The 17005-nt window shown below is 42.8% G+C and overlaps 1 protein-coding gene across 1 annotated transcript; it reads left to right on the top strand.

Annotated features, from left to right (window-relative positions):
* Positions 1-702: 702 nt before the first annotated feature.
* abcc10 (ATP-binding cassette, sub-family C (CFTR/MRP), member 10) lies at positions 703-16446 on the top strand. Its single transcript, XM_070975083.1, has 21 exons — positions 703-911; positions 1125-2496; positions 2711-2938; positions 3413-3569; positions 3832-3980; positions 4380-4459; positions 4635-4806; positions 5038-5136; positions 5759-5948; positions 6335-6412; positions 7139-7327; positions 8017-8155; positions 8392-8587; positions 9098-9441; positions 9666-9835; positions 9927-10087; positions 10725-10978; positions 11468-11613; positions 12316-12413; positions 13334-13446; positions 14044-16446. Exons 1-21 carry the CDS (start codon positions 736-738, stop codon positions 14177-14179), a joined length of 4647 nt encoding a protein of 1548 aa, XP_070831184.1. The 5' UTR covers positions 703-735; the 3' UTR covers positions 14180-16446.
* Positions 16447-17005: the final 559 nt, after the last annotated feature.

The following is a 17005-nucleotide window of genomic DNA, read 5'->3' as shown; positions in this document are numbered from 1 at the left end:
GTGAGTTACTACCTGACTTATGTTGTGCTTGTCTTCTTTAAAAGTGTTAAATGTTCATGTCCTCTCGTGGTTTTTGGCCATTGGAGTATCGGGGGAGGACGTATGGAGGAGTATCTAAAACACAAGACTTTCTCTTGTCTGTCACGTCTTGTATATCCACCACATAGGAACACAGTCAACCAAAGTGAATTTCTTAACTTTTATATTGTTGGTGTACAAATCCTTTTCATTCTAGTTTTCTTTCTGTTGAGTTACGTATATTTCACTTAACCGCTTGCATCAATTTAAAAGTTTCAGAATAGACTGAACAGGGCTGGGTTTCCCTTTTAAATACCAAACCCATTAAGCCTAAACAACACTTGGTTCAATACCAAAGTGTCTGAATGTTTTCCTATGAAACCCTTGCTTATATTGAGCAAAATATGGCATATTTAGGGTGAGAAACTGTATAAGCCAAGAGGAAGTTAACAAGACATGATTTTGACCAGACTTTGAGACCAGCGCACAGTACCTGACAGTTTTCAACACTGTCCTAAGGACACAGTTTGGTTGATACTCTAAAGGTATTGTGGTTCAGTACTCACATCTGGCTGTTTTCATAATACTGGCTAGAAGGATATCTAGCATTCCTACTGTCTCTTCAACAGTCACCTTATCTCACACAGCTCATAACTGGGGTTGTTTTTTTGTTCCTCAGATATTTTCTAGAATGACGACCATCAAGTAGGAGGAGGGATGAGGGACTTTGTGCCAGCAGAGCTGCTCGCGGGCCTCTGTCATACAGATGAGCAGAATCCTTTCCCTGTGTGGCAGAATGGACACATCAGCCCCTGTTTTAACCAACTCATCCTCGGGGCATTGCCTCATGCAGGGATGGCCATTTTCAGTGCCTGCTACCTCGGCATGGAAAGGTAGGGCTGTCAGCAAAACATAGAGATTTTGTTCACACTTTGGTCTGTGCAGGCACTTTATTCATGCACCCTCTTGACATTTTTACAATTGCAAAAGTAATCTGTTATTGTGACGGGAAAGGGCACAGAAAATCCAACTAATATGGAATTTTTATCGGCTCCGAAATTCAGGACGCCTCTAGTATTTTCAGTAATAATGTTTCTGCTTTGTAGACGCAGTCTCGTCCAGACGTCTCCTCCCTATGGGTGGATTCTCAGGTTGGTGTCGGCTCTGGTGGCTGCGCTTCTCTTCACTGTGGATGTCATTCTGGTGAGCCTCCTCCAGCAGGTGGACATGTACCTGGATGTCCTAGCTGACAGCTGTGCTGTCTTGGCCTGGCTGGTCCACTTCAGTGCCATCACGGTACTCCAGAGGACTGCTTTCAGGAGAACCAGAGGACCTCCACTACTGCTTCTGCTGGTCCTTCTGTCAGTCCCAAACGTGGTCATCACCTTGTTGATTTACTGTGACAATCAGGAATACTTGAACCTCACAGAACCTCTTAAAATGGCACGTTTTGTTCTTGCCTCAGCCCGAACGGTCCCCCTTCTGGTTTATCTTCTGGCATTTGCATTTCCCTGCATCAGTGACGCTGGATATACTTTGTATATCAATGCTGTGGATGGATCCCCTCTCATCCCAGAGACCATTCAGCCGGATACAGGTGAAATGGTGGCTGAGGACGGGAGCGGCTGCATCTGTCGGCTCTTCTACCTGTGGTTGACTCCCCTCCTTAGAAGAGGGCAGCGAGGGGAGCTGAACAGACCAGCTGATGTTTATCACCTCCCTAGGAAACTCCGGACTAGTGTGGTTTGTCGATACTTCCACCAGTGCTGGGAGGCCTGCCGACAAGGGGCAGCGGTCAGTAACGCTCAGGATCAGTGGCCCAGGCCGGTCAGTAGAAACCTCCTGAGTGGCACCTGGAGTTCACACCACCAGGAGGAATCACTGGAGCTGGAGGGTGATGTAGGACTGCTGAGGGTGCTGCACAAGGCGTTTGGGTTATGGTACTACGCCCTTGGTGTGCTGAAATTGCTGGTCAACATGCTGAGCTTTGCGGGTCCCCTGCTCCTCAGCGCTCTGGTGAACTTTATGGAAGAAGAGGGAGCTCCAGTCAGCACAGGTGTCTGGTGTGCTGTGGGGCTCTTTGCCGTCACTCTTCTCACTTCGTTCCTCCAAAACATCTTCATGTTCGAGGTGTCTAAGGTGGTGCTGGCAGTACGCACCTCTCTTGTGTCGGCCATTTACAGCAAAGCCCTGCGGGTCAGTGGCAGCAGCCTGGCCGGGTACACTTTGGGAGAGGTTGTGAACTTAATGAGCACAGACACCGACCGCGTGGTCGGCCTCTTCAGGAGTTTCCATGAGCTGTGGAGCATGCCCATCAGGTTTATTATCACCCTCTACTTACTGTACCTTCAGGTGGGTGTGGCTTTCCTCGGAGGGCTGGGTGTGGCGCTGCTGCTAGTGCCGTTCAACAAGTTCCTCGCTTCCCGTATCCTGATCAACAACAAGCACATGCTCAGATACAAGGACAGCCGAGTCAAGGTGAGAAATGTTCAGATTTTTTTATATTATTAATTATTTATTATTATTATCAATTAATTATTAATGAACAAGAATTAAATACATGTTGACCCTTGATCTAGTTTTATGGTCACCAGAGGTCACATATATATTTATTTCTTCCAGTTATATTTTGTATTTGCCCAAGAAGAAAGTTAAGTCTCGGATTTTTCTCTTACTTTTGTGACTTTTCCAGTTAATGACAGAGATCCTCTTTGGCATTCGCGTCATCAAGTTCTACAACTGGGAGCCTCATTTTGCTCAGAGGGTCGCCGACTTTCGTAAACAGGAGCTGTCCCATCTCAAGGCCATCAAGTATCTGGATGCCTTGTGTGTTTACACCTGGGCTGCTCTGCCTGTGGTCATCTCCATCCTCACCTTCGTCACGTACGTGCTGCTGGGACACCAGCTGACTGCAGCCAAGGTGGGGAAACGTTTTCAGACGCTTTGAAATGAGCTAGTGTTTATAACAGCAATAGCTTTAAGGCTTCAACCTGCACACAGAATCTCTAGTAATTATTCTTTCTCTTGACATGAGAAAAAAGAGCTAACAAAGCATTTTATACACAGCTTCTTCAATTACTTTATCCCAGGATGATGAGCAGGAGTTTGTAAAAATAGAAACTTAGTAATAATCTGTGCATCCTCATATAAAGAAAAATCAGTTTTCTGTGGTCTGTCTTTAGTTTATTGAACCCAATAATGAATCAGATGATTATTTTCCATTAAAGGGTCCCTGTTTCTCTTGTTGAAGACATTAAATCATATCTTTAGTGTTCATTGAAATTGAAACTGTCAGGCCTCCATGACATGTGATCACATGTGATCTCATGCAGATTGTAGTATGTTGGATGACTCAGTGAAGTTCAGACTCCGCAGCCAATGTTCTCCCCTGCAGGTGTTCACCACGCTGGCTCTGGTGGGAATGTTGATCGTCCCACTCAACTCTTTCCCCTGGGTGCTCAACAGCATCCTGGAGGCCAAAGTGTCTCTGGAGCGAATCCAGCGCTTCTTCAAACTGACCAACCAGGACCTGCAGGCGTACTACGCCCTGGGTAGGCTGCTGCTCTGAAGGTTGTGTTTAACCAATGACCCAGAGCGGATCATAATATTTATTTGGTCCCATTTAGTCATCATCTGTCAAGGGAAGAGCAGGTTTTCTGAATTTTAAAACAATCTTTGTAGGCATAAAATAAATTTATACGAACATGAAGTTCCACATTTTTTCATTTGTTACAACAGTTATTAAAACTTATTATAACTTTATATCATTACATACAGTAATATACATTTCTATTGCTCAAACTTATCTTGTAGTGTCTCCTGAAGACAGTCAGACATCTGTCCTGTTGAGTCAGGGGACATTTTCCTGGCAGGCGCCCATCCATCCCAAAGAGGGGGAAACTGAAACTGGAGCTGCTAAAGGGAGTCTGCAGCTGCACAGCCTCAATCTACATATAACCAAGGTACAAGCCATCTGTCAGCACAGAGAGCGTACTGTACGTGAATTACTCGACTGCCTTCATACTCTCTGCTCTGTTCTTTAAATCCTGCAGAATTATAGCTGAACCAGTCAAGAGGAGTGAATTTAATTCCATCCTTCATCTAAAACCAGAAATTACTAGAAACATAAATATAGTATTTTCTTTCCCAATGTACTTTCAAGAGGCTGCAGTTGTTTTAAAGTAACTTAACTCAGCCATTAAACATCTGTACACAATAAAAGATCTCCACTTGTAATTTACAGAATTTAACAGATTTCAACAAGCAACTGATGAATGAAAGCTTGAAAAATTCAGTGTTGTGTCAAATAAGAAGACTGACCACCTGACACTGAAAACAGTGTTGACTTCTGTCTGGTTCAGGGCTCTCTGGTTGTTGTGGTCGGGAAAGTCGGCTGTGGGAAGAGTTCCTTCCTGGCTGCTCTCACTGGAGAACTCAGCAGGTACATCACCTCTGAAACTTAAAATATTACAGTTGAGCTTAATGTGGATTCAGTTCATGAAGTTGTAGATGCAGCCTCATCCAGATGTCTCCTTCCTGTGGGTGGATGCTGAAGTGCATTCCTGTTTCTTCATGAAGTTCAAAAAGGCTCACCCGTCCTCCTCCTTTCTGTGCAGGCTGAGCGGAGTCGTATATGTTGCAGACAGGGAGGCTGGCTTTGGTCTGGCCACTCAGGAGCCCTGGATCCAGCATGCATCGGTGCGGGACAACATCCTCTTCGGCAAAGACTACGATCCTGCCTTCTACCAGACTGTGATCGAGGCCTGTGCTCTCTCAGACGACCTCAATGTACGATTACTGCATTATTTCATGCCTTTTCCTACCTGTCTATTTCTTTCCTCTACTATCTCTACATATCTTATCTTTTCCTATAAGATCTTGTGCTACTCTCAGGCCACATTAGGCTGATTGAGCCTGATATCATAAAAACAACTGTAAACAAGAGAGTAGTGTTCCTTGCCTGCAGTTTGTGTGTTTATTTAACATTTATAGTAAGCTTGTTCTAAAATGTGCCGTCAGGTTTTGCCAAATGGTGACAAGACAGAAGTGGGAGAGAACGGCATGACTCTGAGCGGAGGACAGAAGGCTCGACTGGCCTTCGCCAGAGCTGTTTACATGGTCGGTACTCTGCACAAACCCGCCATCTGCTTTGTGCGCAGAGAGAAATGGAGGAGGTTTTACCACAAGAAACAAACAAGTGTTAGTCTGCAGAAAACAGTGAAAAGTGATAAAATCACTTCAGAATTTGATATCAGTATGTGTTTATTTATGTTGCATGGATTGCATTGAATATTGTTTATGTTAAACAGCAGTAGCTTAGATGCACAAAGTTGGTGGTTTGAGAGTGTGGATATGTGATGTGGAGTCATCGTATTTCTATAATTTGCTATGTTTTGGCATATTTTGTTTATTGATCTTTACTACCAGGCACTGGATTTTAAGCCAAGGCCAATTGTAACATCTCGCAATGTTAACAAATGGGAAAAAATGTTTCCGTCTGGTGATTCAGATCCTCTCCAAATTTAATGGTTTCTTTCTTGGCCGTGTGACACTCTCAGCTCTCAGTTTCATGAAAATCAGGGCAGTAGTTTTTCTGTAATCCTGTTACCGAACCAACAGCTTGGGAACTGAAGACCTATAACACGTTTTCTTCCTGTTGGAGGCAACAGTGAATCAGGAAAACACAGAATTGGCATATAATCAGCAGGTGTATCATGTGACGCTCCTCTCTGTCCCTCAGGACAAAGACATCTACCTCCTTGATGATCCATTGGCAGCGGTTGACTCCGACGTTGCCGAACACCTCATGCAGAAATGTATCATGGAGCTCCTCAGGGGAAAGACCAGAATCCTTTGCACACACCGCATAGAGTTTGTGGACAGAGCTGACATGGTCGTCCTCATGGACGACGGAACGATCATCAAAACAGGTAGAAACAAAACCCCTCTTCTTCTCTTCTAATTCTTTCTGTATTTAGCTTCACTGTAGAACATGTTGGCTGTGGCTCTTTAATTTCTTCTAACCCCTCAAAACAAACCTAAGTGTGCTTCATAAATGAGTTTAGTTTATATGAAAGTGCTTTTGAAGCAGAGAAAACCGTTTATTGCTCTGCACCAAGACACCAATGCAAATCACTGCATGTGAAAACCTACTTGGCAAAAAAAACCCAATTCTGATTCTGAAATGCTGCATGCTTTGTTGTAGAACCTGTAAATAACTGGATGTTTGTGTCGAAGCTCATTTTATATTGTTTGAACTGGGGACGAGGCACAATTTCTTGGAAAACACCTGCACTGTTCCTTTGCTGTTAAACAGGCACGCCGGCAGAAATCCTTCCTTTCGTCGAGGCAGTCCCGAAAAAACAGAAGAACGACCACAACATGAAAGAGAAAGGTATGTTCACCTGAGGCTAAAACTGCTGGACTTAAAAGTAGGCTTGTGCCAATGCAGCTTTTGTTCTATACTGATTTCCGTAACTTTGGTCCAGACTGAAATATCTCAACTCAAAGCCTTATGACATGTGGCTTTGAGAGAAATGTTTCCACATCTATTGGATGGATTTCCATCAGATTTCATTCAGACATTCACGCCCCCCTCAGGATGATTTGTGTTCACTTCAGTGATCACTTAAATTTTAAATCAGCGACATTAACAGGCCAATATATTAATGTGTCCAACATGTAGATATATTTGAACTAGTGATGCTTCCATCAGTTTTATCTGCACTTTGAGTGCAAATTAGAAAATGTTAGCACACTAACATGCTAAGATGAGAGCATGGTATGCTAGAGTTAGCGTTTAGCTTGAAGCACCGCTGGCACATCCTTGCAGAGCTGCTATCATGGCTGTTAGACACGAATGCTGTGGACTTTACCCTTCATTTGGAATCTTAACTGACTCTTAACTGACTTCCTCTTTGTTACAAAAAAATATGTTTCAAGGTTTGAAAACAACAACAACATGAAAATCAAATTCTCTTCACTTTACACATCTGAATACAGCTGGCTCCTAAATTCTGGCTAAATTCTCCAGTACAGTGTTGTCTCTTGCTCTGCTAATGACCGTTTATTCAGTCTGGTTTTGCACAGTGTTTTCATGTCCCCTCTTGGTTTCAAGCAGATGGTGTGGAGCATGAGGAAGAGGAGCCGGGTTCATCCCCTGATCGATGTGTGGATGATGACCCTGACCTGTTGGGGGCGGAGCAGAAGCAGGTGGGCGGGCTGGCGTGGAGAGTGTACCAGACCTACTGGGGTGCTGTGGGTGGAGTGCTGGCTGCCTCCATCCTGATGTCTCTGTTCCTCATGCAAGGTTTGGATCCACCGCTCGGCTTTTCAGCATGATCTGTGCAATGGTGACACTCAGCAGATGCTCTCAGTTATTTAAGGAGCGCAACGCTTTGTTCAACCTGCAGCTGAAATACAGCGATTCTCATTTTTCAACTCAAATATGAAGATGTCAGGTCAGACATATGTATTAGATTTGTTCTTTCATTCATATTATAGACATTCATTTATGTAAATAACAGGTTTATCTCAAAGGTAAAGTAAATCCAACGAAGAAGAAATCAAACACAGAACAAAACCAGAAAAGTACTCAGAGAGACAAAATGGACTGAAAACTTCCTCGATGGAGGTGATAATGCAATGTTTGTTTTGATATTTATCGTCACAGAATAAATAAACACAGTAAAAACGCTTCAAGGTGAATGATGTTGCATCAGTTAGTTGCATCAATCACCTCAGAACATTTTTGCATCATGGCAGCTGGATGAAAGTCACTGTCCTGAATAAATGACTTGATGAGATTTATTTCTCCTGTAAATCATCATGACATTGTGTTTTTTATCCAGCACTTAGTCGTTTGGGGTGGAACGATCAGTGAGCCTCATGTGGCTTTAAACTTAACTTTTATCATCTGACTTTAGAAAATTTTCACTTTTCTTCTTTGTTTTTTTTTTTTTTACAACAAACTTCCTTTGTGTTGTTTTTGTGATTCAGCCTCTAAGAACGTGTCTGACTGGTGGCTGTCCCACTGGATCTCAGAGATGAAAAACAACGGCTCCACTACAACAAATGGTTCTTCCTCAGGCGCCTTCAGCTCACCTCACCTGCTACTCTTCTCACCTGGAGGGTTAATGTAAGCCGTCCGTCAGTACAATTTTTAATTGAATGAGAACAAATTAGGTTGCACAGAAAATTATAGTAATTTAACACTAGAAGCAAAAAATGTTTTGTATTGTAAGATAAGCCTGTTGTTTTGGTAATGAATGAAGTGACGTAATCAGGTCTGGAAACTGGATTTTTTCCTGTCTTCTTTCTTTTTATGAAGCCTTTTCTTTAAATCTTAATAAACTTTTACCTCTACAAACCCAGGTCTCCTCTGTCCTCCTCTGTGCAAACGTTCCCCTCAAACAACTTGAGCTCCGACGTCAAGTTTTATCTGACGGTGTACAGCTCCATTGCCGCGGCCAACACCGTCTTCACCGCCCTCCGAGCCTTCCTCTTTGCCTACGGAGCCATCTGCGCTGCCACAGCCATCCACAACAGACTTCTGGACCGGGTCCTTAAGGTACGTCATCTGAGCTTTAAGCCTCCACCAACTGTCAGGCTCCCCGGCCGACAGCGAGAGCCGAGCAGAGCAGATTGAGTGTTTGTTATGTTTGGCAGCCGTGGATGAAGGTTAGAGATCCAGGCTGCTGACTGAAAGGTTGCCAGCATGAAACTCCAGACTAGCTGAAGGGAGGATGTCATTGAAAGATAGACTCCTGTCATCCTCAAACGCCCTCAATGCTCAAACTGCTTGACTGAGCCACAAATAAAAAAAAATAATAATTTGACATTTTTGGAAATACGCTTTTTTCTCATATTTGTTGTTAGACATGAAGCTACATGCAGATGACAGCTAGTGTAGCATAAGGAATGAAAAGCTAATGGAAACCTTTTACATGTGATGCATTGCTAATATAAAAGTATGGATTACAGCAGCTTTAAGAAGAAGCTCTTCTCATCTTTACCCACCTTCATTTCAAGGTTACATAACTAACCACACTCTTGACTTCCTGTTTACACCCTCCATTAGGCCACAGTGACCTTCTTTGACACCACCCCGATGGGTCGCATTATCAACCGTTTCTCTTCAGACTTATACACCGTGGACGACAGCCTGCCGTTCATCCTGAACATCCTGCTGGCCACGGTGTTCAGCCTGCTGGGCATGCTGGTAGTGATAAGCTACGGCCTCCCCTGGTTCCTCGTGGTCCTGCTGCCCCTGGCTCTGTTCTACCTCCGCACACAGAACTTCTACCGACACACCTCTCGGGAGCTGAAGCGCCTGTGCAGCATCACTCTGTCGCCTGTCTACTCGCACTTCTCTGAGACGCTGACTGGATTGGGAACCATCCGGGCCAGTGGCAACTCTGCCAGGTCAGAGACAGCAAAGTAGACCTTTGTAGAGCCTCATAAATACTGAATTGTTGGGGCAGATACTGACATCAGTATTTGAGATTTAAAATATGCAATAATAATAGATCAGATGATATTGAACATGAACATTTTTGATCCTGAAATCTGCTTATTCAAGAATTATGAGTCGCACAGTCAGAGCGGCTCCACACAGGAGACTAAGGGACTCAGTTTTGTTGTTCCAGGTTTGAGGAGGAGAACGCCAGGCGTCTGGACCAGAACCAACGCTGCGTGTTCGCTAGCAGCGCCACCAGGCAGTGGCTGGACATCCGCCTGCAGCTGATTGGTGTTGCTGTGGTGACGGGCCTCGCGGTGATCGCTGTGGTCCAGCACCAGTATAATTCTGTTGATCCAGGTGAGCGCTCAGCTGAGTTTGGTGGCTGTGCACCAGTATATGAGTTGGTCATTTCCATAATGTGTGTTGCTGGCTGTGTCGTCCCTGTCAGGTCTGGTGGGTCTGTCCCTTTCCTATGCGCTGTCCATCACAGGGCTGCTGTCTGGCCTCATTTTCAACTTCACCCAGACTGAGATGCAGCTGGTGAGCGTGGAGAGAACCGAGGAGTACTCTTCGGACCTTCCCAACGAGCCACAGCAGCAGAACACGCAGGTCAGACACACGGCTGCACCTGCTGCACTGCCACACAAACTGATGCTTATGCTACAAACTAACTTATTCAGGTGTCTAAAACTATTTTAACAGCGTAACGTGTAAATAGGTGAGACAAAAATCACAGGGCAAAAACACAGATAATGATAAGATTTTAATCCAGGCCAGTACTTCACTGCATTAAAGTTTATTTTTTCTCTTCCTCTGTTGAGTTAAAGTAAAACCATTTTGAATATATTCTTTGTCATTCGTCTATTTGGCCTGTTGTGGAGTGATTTTCCTTTTCTCCTGAAAGTCAGTCAACAGACATGCAGAGGTCACTTTACTAACAGAACCGCTATCAACAGGTGACAGCAGTTCTCACACTCAGGAAGTAGGAAATAGTACTTCAAAATAAAAATTCTGCTCCAGAAATTAACCATTTACTTTTTGTTTTGATGAAGTTGACCCATGTGCTCACGACCCACTCTGCTGGGCCACATTCTGACTGGTCTTGAGGGTCTTTTGCTGTTTGAAATGTTACTTCTTGTTCTGTTGACGCATGAAGTTGATGTTTACTGTTGTTGTTTGTATTTGTGTCTGTTGTCATTGTTGATATGTCCTTTATTTCACGGTACCCTCTCTGCTCCAACATCAGCTGCCCCCGGCGTGGCCCGAGCAGGGCTGGCTGGAGTTCCGCGCTGTGGTCTTGGCCTACAGGAACGGTCTTCCGAACGCTCTGGATGGGGTGAGCCTGGTAGTGCGACCTGGGGAGAAGGTGGGAATCGTGGGACGTACGGGCTCCGGCAAGTCCACCCTGTTCCTGGCTCTTTTCCGTATGGTGGAGCTGAACCAGGGTCAGATTCTCCTGGACGGGCTGGACATCAGCACCGTGGGCCTGGCTCAGCTCAGGTATGCCTGAAGCGGTGGTGGGTTTGGATGAGGATTAAATGACAAAATGTGAGCAAACAGGAGCGAGTCCACACAGTTTGAGAGATAAATGTTATCCACAGCTCTAATGATCCATATTCTGACCATAATATTGTTTTGTTATGTTGCCATCAACACAAAAAACAGATAAAACAAAAATAACAATAAAATGAAATGTACAACGAAAACACACACTGTGTTAGACAACAATGGGAAATGCGCCATGTTTGTTTCAGCCAAGAGGGAACAGCATTTCAGGAGAAAATAGTGAAAAGTTAAAAAAATCTATCACAGAAATCTTCACTAAAATCGAATCTCTTGTGAATTGACCCACGACTGAACTTTCTGCCAAATATGCAGTATGCAGGCCTCATATTTCAGCCTTTACTTTGATAAAGCTGTGCATTAAAATAAAAGCAGTAGCAAGTCAAAGTTAACACTTTGTGTGTGTTGTGGTGGCGCCCTCTGCAGGTCCAGGTTGGCCATTATTCCTCAGGACCCCTTCCTGTTCAGTGGGACCATCAGGGAAAATTTGGACCCATGTGGGAAAAACCCAGACCAGAAGCTACTGGACGCCCTGGACCAGTGCCACCTCAGCTCTGTGGTCAACAGGATGGGTGAGACAGAGGGTGTTATGAGGAAGTCAGTAATGAAGTGAGCTGATGAGATTGGATGACACAGTGAATTAGAGATGAGCAGAGCGATGGTTATTAAACCAAGGTGTGTCTGCATTTAATTGCCTGACATGCAGTCCTTTTATTAGTTCACTCCACCCATCTTCATTCCTGTCATGTCACAGGATCAGCGACTGTCACAGAATGTTTCTTTGGGTTCAAAAGGCGTCATCAACTTCTGAGAAAGTGATTGTTGATTCAGAACATCTGATGATCTGGATGCTTTATTTATCCATTCTTCTGTCAGCGTACATAAAATCAAGTTATAGGCACCATCTACTTATCGTCTTCGCCTCCTTCCCTTTTTCATCTTCCTCTCATGTTTTATCTGGCAGTTCTAAAGCAAAGAGGAGGATTAGGATTGGGAGGCCCTCGAGAGACGTGGTGGGATTTAGTTTTGGATGCAGGAAAAATGGCCACTTGACTGTCTCTGCACTGTTAAGACTCTGGCAGAAAGATAAAGTGTGCTTCCTCAGCACCGGGTTTTGTTTAACAAACAGCATCCTGTTAAATATTTGATGTACCACTTCACACACTTTTAGTCAAAAAGCTTCAAAGTGATGCATCAGCAGCATAAATGAGAGATGATGATGGCGACAGACTCAGACTCCCTGTCTAATGCCTTTTTGTGCGTGTGTGTGTCAGGTGGTCTGGATGCTGAGGTTGGGGAGAGAGGAAAATCTTTCTCGGTGGGACAGAGACAGCTGCTGTGTCTGGCCAGAGCTCTGCTGACCCAGGCCAAGGTGAGCCCTCAGCTGCGTTATTAAACCATAACACCAACACAGAACGAGACCGTGGCTACTCCTTCCAATGCTCTCTGCAGGTCTCCCATCAAAACCATGAAAATGTAAAAAAAGGCGTAGTTTGTTAGCATTTTCATTGTTAAACCAGGCTAAAGAGAATCTATCTGACATGACTCGGGCAGAAATGTTTGAGGTGTTAAAGTTTTATTCACGTTATTTGGCGTCTTCCTTCCTCACTCTCTGAAGTATCATGTGATGTTTCCCTTGTTGCCATTGATAGATGGTGAAAAGTGAAACACACTGTTACCGTCAATACATTTACGGATATCTCTGGGTTTGAACGTCACTGGAAACATTTGGGATGCAGAAATGTTCCATAAAACTGCTGCTGCTGTGTTAAAATGACCTTTTCTGTGGACGTATTTTTGCTGTCAGCACGAACACCACCAGTCACATGCTTTTAATGTGACGCAGCAGGCAATGTTCGGTTTGCATGAGCAGCAACTTGATCCAGCTCTGATATGACTGCAGGAGAGTGAAGAGTAAACAGCGAGGCTGATATTAATGACATAAAATAAACAGTAACGCTGGATTTCATGCTGCATTTCCTGTGATTACCTCATGTGTAGGTAGATCTAATCTTACTGTACTGACACACATTTTCATGGTAGTCTGCTCTGTTTTAGTAATGGACCCAGTGAAAGCTGCACACATACGCATTCCAATGCAATTCAAGGCTTATATTAGTGATTTCTTGTTGATGGCAACGTTAAATGCACATTCTGGAATAAGTTCTTCGTCTGATCCCCTCTTACCATCATTCTCAGTAAATCCTGCACTGCTTTAAGCTGTTTCTCATGAATACACTGAGCTCCACATCACAACTCTGGAACATAAGTCACTGTTTTCACGTCATGCAGCTCCTGTGTATTGATGAAGCCACAGCCAGTGTGGATCAGAAGACGGACAAACTGCTGCAACAAACCATCAGAGAGAAGTTTCAGGACAAAACAGTCCTCACTATTGCACACAGGTAAAAGGCTTCCTGAAAACAAATTTCCAATCTATGTTTCAAGATGTGAACAGTCCTCCTTTCATGCTCCTCTCTTCATCTAATTCACCATCTAATTCATGAACGAAACCTTTAGTAAAAACTCTTGGCTCATTCCTCATCTTTGCATAAAAATTTAAAACTGCATTATTTATTTACAAGTAAATAAAATAGAAATAGGAAATAACTTAAATATCCTAAGAGAATATGTAAAAATATGTAAAAATGTGTAGAAATATGTACACTCTACTACAATATGAATCAACCATGAATAGTAAACAACATGAAATATAATAATAAACTATGTGTATTATGCTACAATAAATAGCAACCATCTACATAGAAATATATCTGCTGTGCAACATTCTACATTAGTAACAAGAATAATAGAATACTAGAATAATGCTATGCTAATACTTATGCTATAATGGTAACAATACTAACAATAGTAATAGCACATAGTAACATATAGTCATATATAGTAATAATGATAATTATCATCATCATCATCAGCAGCATCATAATAGCAGAAGCAGAATATTTGGAAATATTTCTTCTTTTGTCTGTTTGTGTCACCAGGATCAACACCATCATGGACTGTGACCGGGTGCTAGTGATGCATGCTGGGAAGGTGGTGGAGTTTGACACCCCGGCTGCTCTCTGCCAGAATGACCGCTCCATCTTCCACAGAATGGTCGGTTGGAGAGAAGAGTGACGAAAAAGAGACTGGAAGGAGGCGACTTGTTAGAAATGGAAAGATCTGTTTTTCTATTTTATCCTGGAACGGTTTGCTGAGCAATCGTGAGCAGCGTCCTGCTTCACACACTTGAATGGTTTTTACAGCACACACTTGAAACATAATTAAAATCTTCTTCTCCTGCTGGAGCAGATACGTGGTGAATGCCTCGCTGCAGGGTACTGTTCTGGATTTGAACCAGCAGCTTGGACTGAGAAGAGATGATATGTTCACCGTGACATTTAGTTTCTTTCAATTTATGATTTTAATGCTGAAACAGCACTAATTTAATTTTTCTCAAATTCATGAGTTTTGTGTAAAAACTGTGCTTCCCTTGATCTTGATTGTTTTAAAGTGTAATTCCAGTATTTTTAATTACCCTTTAAGTTATTACTACAAGTGGGTAAATGGTAGCAGGGCTTACAAGTGACTCTATACTCAACCAGTCCATCCTCAGATGTCCATTTTTATTGTTTTTGTCGACTCATTTATTTGTGTTTAGCCTGTTTCACGGTTTTATTTTCTTCTCCGTGGATGTATTGGGAAAAATCACTCTGTCATAGACTCCTATAAACTAGCTACGGTGGCTGATGTGGGACAGTAGTTGCACTCAAAATGTCAAAAGGGAGAAATATAAAAGCCAACATCTAAAACATCTGGGGAACGTTTTCCTCCGTCTTGTCGCATTTAACCTCCACTTAGACTCATACCTATCAGGCTGTAGTTAAATGAAATGTCAGATGTGGCTGCAGGTTTCGTAGCCTGTTTTTGTAGTTTTGTAGGGGGTGAAGCAATATCAGTCTGACTTAATGATCTAACTCTAATTTTAGCGTGTGATCTATCTGTTAATAATCTGTAATCTCAAACTGGCTCATTTAAACTTAATGATTGGGAGTTAATGATGGGTCTCTTTACATGCAACAGATATTACTTTGTGAATTCTTTATATAAACTGAGGTTTACATGAAGGTCTGAAGGGTTATAATTCACACTCTTGCACCATGGGAACAACGTGGATTGAGGGTACAGGTACCTGATCCTAGATCTGTTTGAGCCACCTCAGCTACGAAGCAGGCGGCTAAAGATTGAGCTGTTATAACTGAAGTTGACAGTCTGCAGACGTCCCAGTCAGATTTCAGTGTTAATCACAGCTCAGAGAATGCTTAGTATAATGTGGTACTGCTGATAAAGCCCCTGCAGCATTTTCAGAAATAATCTTAGAAAAAATTGGTTTTAGAGGGAGATAACATAAGTGTATTTTGTGTTATTTATGACATACAGTATTTTTTGGTGTTTTATGTTTTAAATCTGATAAACTCATTGACCAAACGAGCATTTTTCTATGTTAAATTATTCTGCCAGTGTGCAGCTGCTCCAACGTGGCAAGATGCTGAAAGCCTCTACTTCATGGTTAATAATGCAAGACATTTATTTCTAAATGAAGCTCTTCATTGTTTAAGAGCAGCTCAGACGATACAGTCACTACATATTCGTTTTTAATAATCTTGCAGGTTTTCGGCTGCTCGTTTTTTTGGTTTGTTTGTTTGTTTTTAAATCTATTTTCTTTATTAACACAAAAACACAACTTTTCTCTGTGTGTGTGTTTTGTAATTAAGGAACACCAGGTCTCTTTTCTAACCGGAGGGAATGTTTTCAGAATGAATTCGATGTATTCTCTGTAAACGTGGCGTGTTTGTTCTCTCTCGTCTCTTCATTTACTTATGACATATCTTTCCAACTTGTGTCAACATCAAAATGTTCAAACACCTGTGCTTTTAGAGAGATTTCTAAAAATCTGTTAACCTGCTCGGTCGATAAAGCCTGAGGAAAAATGCCCATCACAATGTTACACAGCTCAACATGGTGTCATTTAAAGAGTAGTTTGCCGTCAGATATTTTCCATTCATGCTTGAAATTGACTCAATTAATGGATTGTCAAAATAGCTTCTGATTCATTTTCATTGTTGCAGCAACTTTAAATCAAATGTAAATTCAAAAATGGACTGAAAGAACAAACTTTTTGAGTGTACCACTGGTATTGTTACATGCATTATTATACTGGACAGTTCAGAGCCACTGAAAGCACTCGACTAGACCTGCTGTATGTGCAATGTGATGATGTGTGATATGTTTAACACACTCATGTGAATGGTTTTTGGGGGGGGTGTTTTGTTTTGTCAACAAGGTGCTTTATGAAGCCCTCTTTAAAAATAATTGAACTAATAAAAAATAAATCAGTTTTATTTAAACATTGTTGTCACACCTGTTTTATTATTTCTTGTATCATCAGAGCTCACCTGGAGCCACAGGCTTACCTTTCCAGGTATGATTACATAATAAGTCTGTGCATTCCACTGAGCCGCCTCTTTCTCTTTCCATCTAGGTTCACACAGAAGGGAGTCTTTGTGATCAACATGACTGTGATCAGAGTGACTCACGCAGTGAACGCCTGCCGCTCCCTTGGCACAGGTCAGCATTTTTCTCATATTGACAGACGCATCATGTTGTCTCGGTGTTTGCTTCATGTTTCTTTTGCTGCATCTTGGTTCTTGAATGTTCAGCGTTTGACTTTAATGTGTTCGTGAAAGTGTGAGTGAGCGCATATAGACTGCACACATGTGCATGTGGGGACTCATTGACGTATGAGGAAAGGCGGGTCCAGTGGGAACAGTTGTGTTATTGTCTGTTGTGGTGTGTGTCTGTGTTTGTATGCATGCGAGCCGCAGGCGTGTGGTAGTCAAGGTGTGTTTGCATCGGGACATGTGACGTGAATGTGTGTGTTTATGTCTGTTGACAGTTAATGGA

The sequence above is a fragment of the Chaetodon trifascialis genome, chromosome 2, assembly GCF_039877785.1.
Source record: "Chaetodon trifascialis isolate fChaTrf1 chromosome 2, fChaTrf1.hap1, whole genome shotgun sequence".
Lineage (NCBI taxonomy): Eukaryota > Metazoa > Chordata > Actinopteri > Chaetodontiformes > Chaetodontidae > Chaetodon > Chaetodon trifascialis.
This window is presented reverse-complemented; position numbering and strand designations above follow the sequence as displayed.

Bases quoted from the DNA above. Each gene is read 5' to 3' on its own strand.
- abcc10 (XM_070975083.1), top strand. From the start codon at position 736: ATGAGGGACTTTGTGCCAGCAGAGCTGCTCGCGGGCCTCTGTCATACA. The intron at 2,939-3,412 runs GTGGGGAAACGT...TCTCCCCTGCAG, and splicing joins ACCAGCTGACTGCAGCCAAG to GTGTTCACCACGCTGGCTCT. The intron at 13,447-14,043 runs GTAAAAGGCTTC...TTGTGTCACCAG, and splicing joins GTCCTCACTATTGCACACAG to GATCAACACCATCATGGACT.